Source organism: Macaca fascicularis, chromosome 19 (genome assembly GCF_037993035.2).
Source record: "Macaca fascicularis isolate 582-1 chromosome 19, T2T-MFA8v1.1".
NCBI lineage: Eukaryota > Metazoa > Chordata > Mammalia > Primates > Cercopithecidae > Macaca > Macaca fascicularis.
The window spans coordinates 65383969-65395762 of NC_088393.1; the positions used below are offsets into that span (position 1 = coordinate 65383969).

The 11794-nt window shown below is 46.6% G+C and overlaps 1 protein-coding gene across 2 annotated transcripts; it reads left to right on the forward strand.

Moving 5' to 3' along the window:
• Positions 1 to 602: 602 nt before the first annotated feature.
• Positions 603 to 11259, forward strand: ZNF134 (zinc finger protein 134). 2 transcript variants are annotated; one of them, XM_074024970.1, is made up of 3 exons: positions 603 to 1001; positions 5694 to 5788; positions 6457 to 11259. In XM_074024970.1, the coding sequence occupies exons 2-3, from the start codon at positions 5749 to 5751 to the stop codon at positions 7698 to 7700; spliced, it is 1284 nt and encodes a 427-aa protein (XP_073881071.1). In that variant the 5' UTR covers positions 603 to 1001; positions 5694 to 5748; the 3' UTR covers positions 7701 to 11259. The 2 variants fall into 2 exon arrangements, with proteins under 2 accessions (XP_073881071.1, XP_073881070.1); XM_074024969.1 differs by having other exon boundaries at positions 603 to 886.
• Positions 11260 to 11794: the final 535 nt, after the last annotated feature.

Genomic DNA, 11794 nt, shown 5'->3' on the forward strand with positions numbered 1-11794 from the left:
GACCACCTTCTTTTGCCTGTCTTCCTCCTCATGGTTCTCTCAGGTATTTCTTTTCTGAGGAAACCAGAGGAAGAGCTCTATATTAGTCCACTTGCCTCGGGGAGCTCCAGCATCCCTCCACAGCCACTGTCTGGAGACCATTCTTCCACTCCATGGCCCTGCCTGGGGACAATTCTCTGTTAACCCAGACCCAACCGAGGCTCACAAAACTGACTCAAAGCTTCCCTCTACAGTACACATATTTTTTTTAAATGAAGGAAATTTGAGTGGACTCAGAGTGACATTGGATGTCGTGTGTCCATTCGGTGGTGTGACTTTCGGGAACATATGTAAGACTATATCCCAATATTTCGGGGATCCCTGAAGACTTCATTACACAAGACCTGGTTGAGGGTCCTTTAAGAGGAGCGAAGCCACACTCTGCCCTCCGAGTCTCAAGGCATAATTTCTCAGCGCCCCTCGCAGTACCATTTGGTCTTTGCCCAGCGTGCAGGGGAGTCGCCACGGCCACGTGCACATGAGAACTACATTGCCCAGAAACCTCTGCGCCGCGCGTCAGCGGCACTCAGGGGCGTTTCCCTGCGGACGGAAGCCCTCTGGGCGTGACTTCCGGCATCTTCCCCGCGGCGGACATCTTGTCGGCTCTTAGGTGTAACCATCGGAGCAAAAGCTCGGGGTTGCTGGGCAGTTCCGAGGTGACGGAAGTGGGAGGGTGCGGGAGGAGTCGTTGTTCGTCCTGCAGAGTGGATCGCCAGCGAAGACCCCGCCTCCACCCCCGGGGGCGAAGGACCGCGGTGCCAGGGTCCCGCGACCTGGGACCCCCCTCGCGGCTCTGTGAGGTCTATGAACTATGATGGCGGCGGCCGCGGTGTTGAGTCCGGCGCAGGTGGGTGCTGCGTTTCCGAGACTTTCGCCCGCCCGGAATCCTGAAGTTCCGAATGAGGAGCGCCTGTCTGAGTCCTTGCTGCGCAGGCCCCAGTGTCCAGGGCAGCGGGGCGCTGGTGGGTGGGACCTCGTTCCTAAATCTGGCATGTAAGGTGGGGGCGAGTGTGACGGGCAGAGGGGCAGCCTGAGCACAGGCTTGGAGCTGGACTGAGCCCGTAGCAGTCGGGAGCGTGTGTGAGCGGTAGTCACACCTGCAGTGTCGCGGGGAGAAGTTGCATCTTCATTGCGAGGACTATAGGAGCCATGGCGGGTTTTGAAGGGTGGAGGGAAGGGATTTGATAAAGGATTTTTAAAGTATTCCAATGTTTGCTGAGGAGGAAACAGACTAAAGTGAGGTAGATACGGTGAAGATGGAGGCAGAGCAGGGAGACCTTTGAGGAGGCCCCTGCAGCAATCTCCAGAAGTATTGCCGTGGTGGCTGGGCCAGAGCAGTGGCAGGAGGGATTTGGGTGAGGAAGTCGTGAGATTCTGGATAGATTTTTAAAGATGGAACCAACGGGGTTTCCTGCTGCATCAGATGTGGTCATGAGTGAATGTAGGGAGGTGAGGGCTATCCAGAGTTTTTTTTGTCTGTTTTCCTTCCTGAACATGTGAAAGAATGGAAATTGGTAAGTCACAGCAGGGAGCACCTTTCAGGGGGATCAGGAATTGGGTTTTGGACTTGGTAAATCTAAGGTGTTCTGCGTTGGAGGTTCACATGGGTAGCTGAACATGCAGGTCTGGAGTTCTGGAGAGGGAGTTGTGCTAGAGACCTTCAATGCGTGAGGCATAAGGGTAAAGCCTGTAGTGGATCAGGTTTAGAGGGTGGAATATTAAAGATATTATCTTATGTGGCCTCTGAAGTGAGAGGTAGGGTTAGGGTGGAAGGCCAGGGATGAAGGGGTGGACACTTAAGATTCCTTCCAGAAAGGAGGGGTCCTGGCATGTGAAAAGATTCTAGATGGTGGTGTTGGAAGTAAATGCTCGGTGCTGCAAAGTGAAACCAGCACTCAGGCAAAAGTTTTCTCAGCAAGGCATTTTACTTCTGCGCAAGTGTGCTGCCTGCGTTAATCACGATCACAAGAGCACACTGAACAAAGGAGGGAAGGGGGTTTTATCTCTAACCCGTAGTCCCTACCTTCCTCTGTGTCACTCCCCCTTGGGCTGGGGTCGAACTGCACAATCTAAGCTGACCCAATTGGGTATATTTTCCCAAATAAGGAAGAGGGAAGGGGAAGGTGAGTTACAGTGGTGGGACATGTGGGTTGTGTGGGACGTGTGGTTTTGGTGGGGGGAATGGGTGCAAAGTGAATAAAGGAACCGATGTGAATTAATGATTAGTGCTGACGGGAAGGTTGTTTACAGTAACTAGGGGCAAGGAGGCATGGAGAACAAGAAAATTAGGTTGGAGAACAAGAAAATTAGGTTTGAGAACAAAGAACAAGAAAGTTAACGGTAAACCTTTGAAGAGCAATTTTATTATATCTTATAGTGTCAGCAAGAGGAGAGGGCTGTAGAGCATACGTAGCGTGGCCTGCACTGGAGACCAAGGTGAGGGATGCAGTAGATTTGCCATGAAGGCTCAGCGTGCCTTCATGGGCGCTGCCTGGGGAGCAGTTCCATCCCCAACCAGTGCACTGGTGCCTCAGTTACCCAAACCCTCAGGTAAGCAGAATTGATGAACATCTCTAATGAAGGAGCACTGCAGCTCCCCTTCAGAGGAATATGTATCAGGTAGGCTGGTTTAGTGCAAGGACTAGTGTACACCTTGCAAGTACACAGAAGTAGGGAACTAAAAAATGCATATACAAAGTAAGGTAAATTTATACTAGCACTTAATGATTGGTCAAAATATTAATTTGCCTTGAAGTATGTTGTTACAATGGAAAATCTTACCAAATTTTCTTAAAAACTTTTAAAGCAGGCAAAACAACCTAATTTTTTAAAAACTCATCAGTTCATTTGCATGGATAGTAGTAGCTGTTTTAAAGGCACTTGAGATGTACAGACAATCCTGATACAAACAATAGCCCTATGAGGTAGGTGCCGTTTTTATCCCCACTTTTAAGGTGAGGACACTCAGACACTGGTCTTTGTTTATATTCACACAGCTGGTAGGAGCCAGCACTGAGATCTGAGTATCTGAAGTTAGAGAGGTGACCCAAAATCATTCCTGCCAAAGGGCAGGGTAGACAGAGCTTAGGGAAACAGTTCAGTCCATGAGATCCCACTGTGGGAACCTGCCACTCCCAGCTTCCCTCTTCTTGTGAGGTTGCCATGGTGGCAGAAACTTGTGATTCCTACCTAGATGAGTGCAGATTGTCTCATGCCCTCACTTAGCCTGACACACCCCCATTATCTCAGCAACTCAGTATGAAGAATGATAGTGTTCTGGGACTCTTCAGTGTCCCTTCTGCCTACTGTTTGAGGAGGTCCTGCAGTCACCCAAAGCTCTGTGTTGTAAATTCTGTTTTGGAGTTATGTGGAGTTTCCATTTCTGGCAAGCAGTGGGATGAAGTGTGGAACATTATCTCAGGCACAGGAACCAGCATGTGCATATACTTCGCTTGAGGCTAAACTAGAAGTGTTTGGGGAACCTCAGGTCTCCATTATGTCTAGTGGGATCAGACAGCAGGGACAGGGTTCGGCCCAGAAATGGCAGCCTGAGGATCTGGGTTTCTTTGCTGAGAGAATTGGGAGCCACTGCAGGTTTGGAGCTAGGAGGGAGTGATCTGACTTTGGTCTTAACCAACTTTCTCTGACTGTACAGTGAAGAAAAGACTGTGGGAGTGAGGATGAAGGAAGGAATACCACTGAGGAGCTTAATGCAACAGTTCAGATTGGACCACAGTGGTGGCTGTAGAGGTTGGAGATGTGGATGGATTTGGAATCATTTTTCTTAAAGTGGGACCAACCAGATTTTCTGATGTGGAGGATGAGAAAGCAAAGGGGAGGGGTGAAGGATGACCCTGGATGTTTTCGTCTGAGAAGATATAAATATGCCATCAACTGAGGTGACAAAGTTGGTGGTAGGAGTACCTTTCAGAGGTAATATCAGTAGTGCAGTTTGGCTATGTGGAATCTACCGTGTTCCAAAGACACTTGCGTGGAGGTGTCAAGTAGACAGCTGGACACAGAGATCTGAAGTTCAGAGAAGGGATTCAGGTTGGAGCTATCCACAGGGTGGCTGCCCAGCACGTGGATCAGGATTGAGGCTTGCTACCAATTTAGAGAGAGAATCTTTAGGTCATGGTGACAGTGCCATCAGCACACTGTAAGGACAGGCACAGCAGGGTGGAGGTAGGGGCCATCTTAGAGGATAGAAGAGGGAAGGAAGTGTCCTTGGGAGGAAGGAGAATAATAGGGTCCCAGGCCAGGTGGCAAAGTGTTCCAGAGAGAGAGTGGGTGTGAGGTGAACCACTGTAGTAATAGAAGGGAGGTGACAGTGAGGCCAAAGCCGTGCTTATTCAGCTCTTTATGTGCTCCTCAGGCTTCCATGGTGACCTTTGATGGGACCTGTGGAGTTTCAGTCAAGCTAGTGAATTAGCCCAGAGACAGATTGGGACAGTAGGCAGAATCAGTGTGCTTGGGGTAGGTGCCCAGTGAGTGTGGGTTTTGAATGAGTTAAGTGTTGAGTAGAAGCCTTTGACTGACCTCAGTAGTACAACAGCAAAGCAGAAAAGGGCTGAGTTTATCTGAGATCTGCACATGGTTCTAGATTGCTAATTGACCCGTGAAATAGAGCCAGGAGGGGGGGAATTTAATAACTGGATTCAGGGTAACCCATGGCAGCGTGTCCATTGATCAGGACCAGATGTTATCCTGGATGTTTTATCCAAGCATTCTCTGGATGCTGTGTGCAGATTTGCATGTAGGGAAGCCGTGGAGGTACCTGTGTTGTGGGTGTCATAGATGTAAAGGAGGTATGGCCAAAAGGGTGATGTGCACATGGAGATGGAGTGTAAATTCATGAGCCCAGAGCTTTGGTACCGAGGGTTTCTGAGACAATGCTGAGCTCAGTCACACCAAGGCCTGTTATCTCATTTGAGTTAGATGTGACAAGGAGTCCCAGAGAGAGAGGCTGCTCTTAAGCTCAGTTGTCCATCTCACACAGGGCTGTGTGACCTTCAAAGATTTATTTGTGTACTTAGGAGGAATGGGAGCTGCTGGATGAGGCTCAGAGACTCTTCTATTATGAAATAATGGCTTCTGTGCTTTGCATTTATAGTCTCCCTGGGTGAGGCCCCAGTATCCCATTTTTCTGGACTGGGCCCTACTCTTCCTTTTTCCCCTAGGGATTGCTCTTTCCTTTCCATAGCTAGAGCATGGGCACTGCTGTCTTCTGATTCCCTCACCTAGGTCCCCTGGGTGCCAAGGCTCAGCTAGATGCATTGCCTCCTCTCTTCCCTGTGTTCCTTAACTCCTGCTGCCCTGAAGCCTTGCCAGGAAGGGTTTGGGGGTCAGGAGTCCTAAGGTGACCGACCCAGTGAATCCTGCTTGGCCTCTCCCTGGCCAGGTGACTGTCCACAATCGTGACACCTCTGGACTCCGGGCTCTACCCGCTTCCTCTAATTGTAATTTCCTTGAGTCTGCCTGTGTCAAATCATGGTCACCACTTGTGGAGCCATTGCACTGTTCCTGCAGGACAATTTTCTGAGGTTCATTTTGTAGTATTTGTTTTCTTGCAGTTTTGCATGGGTGGGCTACTGTGGGCTAGTGCTTTCACACTCAGTCTGTTTCATCTTTCCCCTATGCTTTGTATCTTCCAGATCCTTTGTGGTCGCTGAATTGTAACGAGAGAGAACCCTGGGTGCCTGAGAGGGCATGACTCTAGTCACAACAGGAGGGGCTTGGACAGGCCCTGGTGAGTGGGAGCTGAGGGATGCCATAACCTCAGGGCTGGGTTCCTGTAGTTCCAGAAACCTATGTTGTGCCCATTACAAGTGTAGTGGCCCTAACTTAGTTCTAGAGGCCCTAACTTAGTTCTACCTTTTTATCCCCATTCTGTACACTCTTGTCATTTCTAATCTGACTTCTGACCTAGGGCTGTCTTCTCCCATTCTCTACCAGAGGGGCTCTTAGTAGAGCAATAACTCTCTCTCTGCAGTGCTTTCCAATATTGGACTACACTTACACTGATGTATCATAAGATGTGTGCATATCCTTAAATAGTCCCTGAACACGTTACTTGTTTTTAATCACATTTTCCTGGGCCTGGACACACATTTCGGCATAGCACTCACCTGTCACCCACAGTCAGCCAAGGTCCTGCTAAAAGTCATTGCAGAGGATGAAGTTGGAGACCTTGTACTACACCCCATCCTCGTATCTTTGTTTCTTGTGAGGCCATCTCCATTCTGTGACTTTTAGATTCCAGTACTGTACAGCAGCCTTTTCTTCAACCTGATCCTAGCTCTGTTCCACCAGGAAACTTAGGTACTCAGTCCTGGGTACAACAGACACACATTTGTGATGGAGTTGCCCCACCCACCAAAGTCAGCATGTACATCAATAGTATTTTTCTGCCTTCAGGTTGTTGGCATGGAGTGAAGGATGAAGAGTCATCTTCTGAACAGAGCATTTCTATAGCAGTGTCAAATGTTAATACTTCCAAGGCAGGTTTGCCCACACAGACAGCTTACCCTTGTGACATATGTGGCCCCATCTTGAAAGATATTTTGCACCTGGATGAACACCAGGGTACACACCATGGGCTGAAACTTCACACATGTGGGGCATGTGGGAGACAATTCTGGTTTAGGGCAAACCTTCATCAACACCAGAAGTGTTACAGTATAGAGAAACCCTTAAGAAGGGATGAAGGTGAGGCCTCAATTGTGAAGAACTGCACAGTTAGCAAAGAACCTCACCCATCAGAGAAACCCTTTACGTGTAAGGAGGAGCAGAAAAACTTCCAGGCTACTTTGGGTGGCTGCCAACAAAAGGCCATCCGCAGTAAGAGGAAGACACACAGGAGCACTGAGAGTGGGGATGCATTTCATGGTGAACAAATGCATTACAAGTGCAGTGAATGTGGGAAAGCTTTCAGCCGCAAAGACACACTTGTCCAGCACCAGAGAATTCATAGTGGAGAGAAGCCTTACGAGTGCAGTGAATGTGGGAAAGCCTTCAGCCGCAAAGCTACACTTGTCCAGCATCAGAGAATTCATACTGGAGAAAGGCCTTATGAATGCAGCGAATGTGGAAAAACCTTCAGTCGAAAAGACAACCTTACTCAGCACAAGAGAATCCACACTGGAGAAATGCCTTATAAGTGCAATGAATGTGGGAAATATTTTAGCCATCACTCCAATCTAATTGTACACCAGAGAGTTCACAATGGAGCAAGGCCTTATAAGTGCAGTGATTGTGGGAAAGTATTCAGACACAAATCTACACTTGTTCAGCATGAGAGTATTCACACTGGAGAAAATCCTTACGATTGCAGTGATTGTGGGAAATCCTTTGGCCACAAATACACCCTCATTAAACATCAGAGAATTCACACTGAGTCAAAGCCTTTTGAGTGCATTGAATGCGGGAAATTCTTTAGTCGAAGTTCTGACTTTATTGCACACCAGAGGGTTCACACTGGTGAAAGGCCTTTTGTGTGCAGTAAATGTGGGAAAGACTTTATCAGAACCTCCCACCTTGTTCGACACCAAAGAGTTCACACTGGAGAAAGGCCATATGAGTGCAGTGAATGTGGGAAGGCCTACAGCTTAAGCTCCCACCTCAATCGGCACCAGAAAGTTCACACTGCAGGCAGGCTTTAGAAGTGCTTTGAATACAACAGGACTCATCAATCAGATGTTGAATTTCATATATCTGAACATTGACACAAAGGAGATTCCTTATGGTGCCAGGTATGTAGGAAGCTTCGAGGGATACGTTGCACTTTCTGACCTGCTCAGGTTTTTTGCCAGAGTTTTGTCGCTGTCAATGCCTGTGGCCGAAACCATCTTAACTACCAGCTTAGATACCCCAGCATTGGGGAACGCAGGGTTTTGTATTCTCCAGTCCCTGGAGAAAATCATGAGATGCCTGAGTTCATTGGGGGTCCTCATTCCGTTCTGTATGACAGGTATAGGTATGGACATGATCCATCTTTAGCCACGAGGGTCTGAGCTGTATCTGCTGGTGGCTTATACAGAAGGTTTACTTTCTTCATGGATATTCTTGGTCTCACATACTTGTATTGAGTTTTTCCAGCCTCCAAGTCACCTGGCCTGGGAAAGTACTTGCCTCATGTTGCTCTGGTTTGTGATAATAAAGGCTTTACAGTTTAAGCCACTTTTAATCTTGGGGGTTCTTACTGTCTGGAGTGGATTGAAAACAGACTCTGCCAAACTGAAGACAGCCTTTGTGGGGCACCTCCAACTTTGCCTCAAATGGGACAGTGGGTTGAGGGAGAACAGTTCTTAGTTCAGTTTTGATGTTAACTTCCATAGCTGACAAAGCTTGTTAAGTAAGAATTCAGATCTTGTGTAGACCTGATTTGTCTGGATTATTTGAGAGCCCATATTTCACCTTGAGGAGGGTGCCGCTGCTGTGACAGCCTGCAGTGTTTTGAAACAGCATGGATTGAGTGTTTTGTTTCCAGCATATGTCCCTTGTTCCCCAACACTGTTGAGGGAAAGCTGTTCCTCAGGACCTGCCGAGTGGCCATATTCCCTGAAGGCCTGAATCTGGTACACAGGCCACTGTTGGTAAGATCTAAAACATCCAGTAGGGAAACAAAATTGATATATATTGGGTGTGGATAATTGGGATTGGGGAGATTGCGGCGAACTAGAGGGGAAGTACACATTGTAAAAACACATCCACAGACAGTCCAGGCACTGAGGCTGGATGGGATCAGGTATCCAGAAATCTCAGGATCTCCAGGGCCGTGTTACTGTTAGGTCAAGATCACTGGTGCAGCAACGAATGTAGTTTTCCTAGATTCCTCTGCCTCCCTGGGCTCTTTACCTAATGTCTTTGCTGCACAGGCAGTAACCCTGGGAGTAAAGAGGTGTGGTGGTCCAAAGAAGTAGCTTTTGTGACCAGCTGGGGTTTCTGGTGATTCTGTTGGCAATGGTCCTCATTGTTTGCCAGTTTTTCTTACTACTGAGGAAGAGATTGTCTTCCCAAGGTATTTGGAGTGATAAGAGTCACCGTAGTGACGTAGAGTCACTCTTAATGATGTCCAGTTGTCCAATTTCCAATAGAAGTGGGACACCCAGATTTTTTAAAGGGATAACTTTTTATAGGTTCACTGAGGTGTAATCAACATGCAATATATTGCACATATTTAAAGTGTACCAGTAAGTCTTGATACACACACACACACTTGAAACTATCACCCTATCAGTGGTGTCGGACAGATCTGTCACCCCAAAGTTAACCTCAGGCCCTTAACCTTTATCTCAGTGCTCTCCTTCCCCCAAAATCCCTAGGCAACCATTGAGTAGTTTTCACTATAGGTAAATTTGTCTTTTCTAGAATTTTATGTAAGTCTGTCTATAAAGTGTTAATTTTGTTTGTTGTCTTCATGCAACAGAATTTGAAATTTGTCCATGGTATGTATGAATAGCCCATTTTAAAATTACTGAGTCATATTCTGTATGGATATACCACAGTTTATCCATTTATCTTGATTGGTGTCTGCACTCCACACCCCATTTTTAAATACTAAAAAGCTGCTGCAAATATTGATGCATGAGTCTTTATATGGACACTTAGCTGAGAACTTTTTTTTTTTTTTTTTTTTTGAGACGGAGTCTCGCTTTGTCACCCAGGCTGGAGTGCAGTGGCCGAATCTCAGCTCACTGCAAGCTCCACCTCCCGGGTTTACGCCATTCTCCTGCCTCAGCCTCCTGAGTAGCTGGGACTATAGGTGCCTGCCACCTCGCCCGGCTATTTTTTTGTATTTTTTAGTAGAGACGGGGTTGCATCGTGTTAGCCAGGATGGTCTCGATCTCCTGACCTTGTGATCCTCCCGTCTCGGCCTCCCAAAGTGCTGGGATTACAGGCTTGAGCCACCGCGCCCGGCCAGCTGAGAACATTTTTAAGCAGAGGTTTTGAAGGTGTGGCCATGTTTCTTACTGATTATAGTAAAATATATTGGAAAAGAGATACATACAGGGAAGAATTGCGAAACAGAAAAGACCCAAGATTTGATGATTTGGGAAAGTCTCAGCTCATCTGAATTGGAAAAAAAAAAAATTTGAAATTAAGAGATTCATTGTCAGGAAAGCATGTTTTAGAGAGATAGGCAAGGATGTTTGCTATTACCGAGATCAAAACATACATTAGAACACTCATTTCTTTGAAGAGATTAAACATGACTTGTAGATACCCTCAATACAAACAATTTATAAGAAGTTTAAACTATCAGTCATCTCAGCAAAAGCCAAAAATATAGATAGGGGATTCCCTAGGGGGAATAATCTGCATAAACCTCTTTTCTAATGGTGTGAATTTCAGTGACATACAGGAGACTCACAAAATTCTTGAAAATTTTATACAAGTGAAAATGCTCACCTTGGGTCTAAAGGAACCTTGAAAGTATGAAGTTAAAGGGTGTAGACATGTAAAGTGTGAAGTTAAAGGGTGTAATATTCTATACATGGGACTGGCTGCAGAAACAGGTGCAAGCCCTTTCTACCTTTCATGAGAAAGGAAGGATGACTCAGAGCAGAGGGGACTCCATTGGGCAGAGTCCTGAACCACGTGATATTCCCATGTCTTGACTCCCAGTGGCATTTGCCAAAGTAGATTTCAAATTTTCTTGGGATTAGTGGTTCCATTTGTTTGTTTTCCCCCCTTCCATTTCCTCCCTTTTTGAAACAATGCATATACATATAACTATTACCCTAGGTCTTTCCCACCCTTTTGTTTGGGAGCAGATAACTAGTTTTCTAGTTTTACGGATCCAGACGAGACAGGAATAGCACTGGGTGGTCACAGGAGGATGGAAAATTTCAACACCCTGGTTTTGGTGCGGCTGAAAAAAAAGAAAAAACCCAAACAACAGCTAAAACAGGAACTAGGCAAAGAAACCATGGGATAATAGAAAACCCAAAACGAAAGAGAAAACTGCCAGAACCCCAGTCAGGGTGACATGTCCATGACTCTTCCAGTCAAATGCAAATAAGGGAGGAGGGGTGGTAATCGGGGGTCCCTGAAATTCCCTCCTTTCCCAGAATACCTAATGATTACCCCGATTAGAGGAACACCCATACAATTAGAAACCCAAACTTCATTTTGCATGACTTGCTCTCAGGAGCACTCCCACACTTCTCTCTTGTGTATACTTTTGCTTCACAATAAAAGCTCCTTGCCTTTGCTTCATTGTGACTCGTCACTGAATTCTTCGATGGTGTTAAGAACCTGGATGCTGGCTGGGTCTGGGGTCTCACCAACAATGTCCAGTGAGCCCCCCCAACAACACAAGAATTGTGCCCCAAGATGAGATTATACCTAGAGCCCCATCCGTACCGGACTTAGATAATTTAGATGAGATTGGAGACTTTAGCTCAGTGTGGAGGCGCACACCTGTAATCCCAGTTACTCAGGAAGCTAAGGCAGGAGAATCGCTTGAACCCAGGAGGCAGAGGTGGCAGTGAGCCAAGATTGCACTACTGCACTCTAGCTGGGCTATAGAGGGAGACTGTCTCAAAAAATAATAATAAAAGACATCAAATTTTGGAGGGGAAATATTGGCGAACTGAAAACAACAGTTCTGGTATGTGGGATAACATATATCAATAGCCTTGATCATTTTGAATTTCATAATCATAAATGGGATTTTGTTTTGTTTTGTTTTATTTTTTTTGGTTTTCAAGACAGAGTTTCACTCTTGTTGCCCAGGCTGGAGTGCCATGGC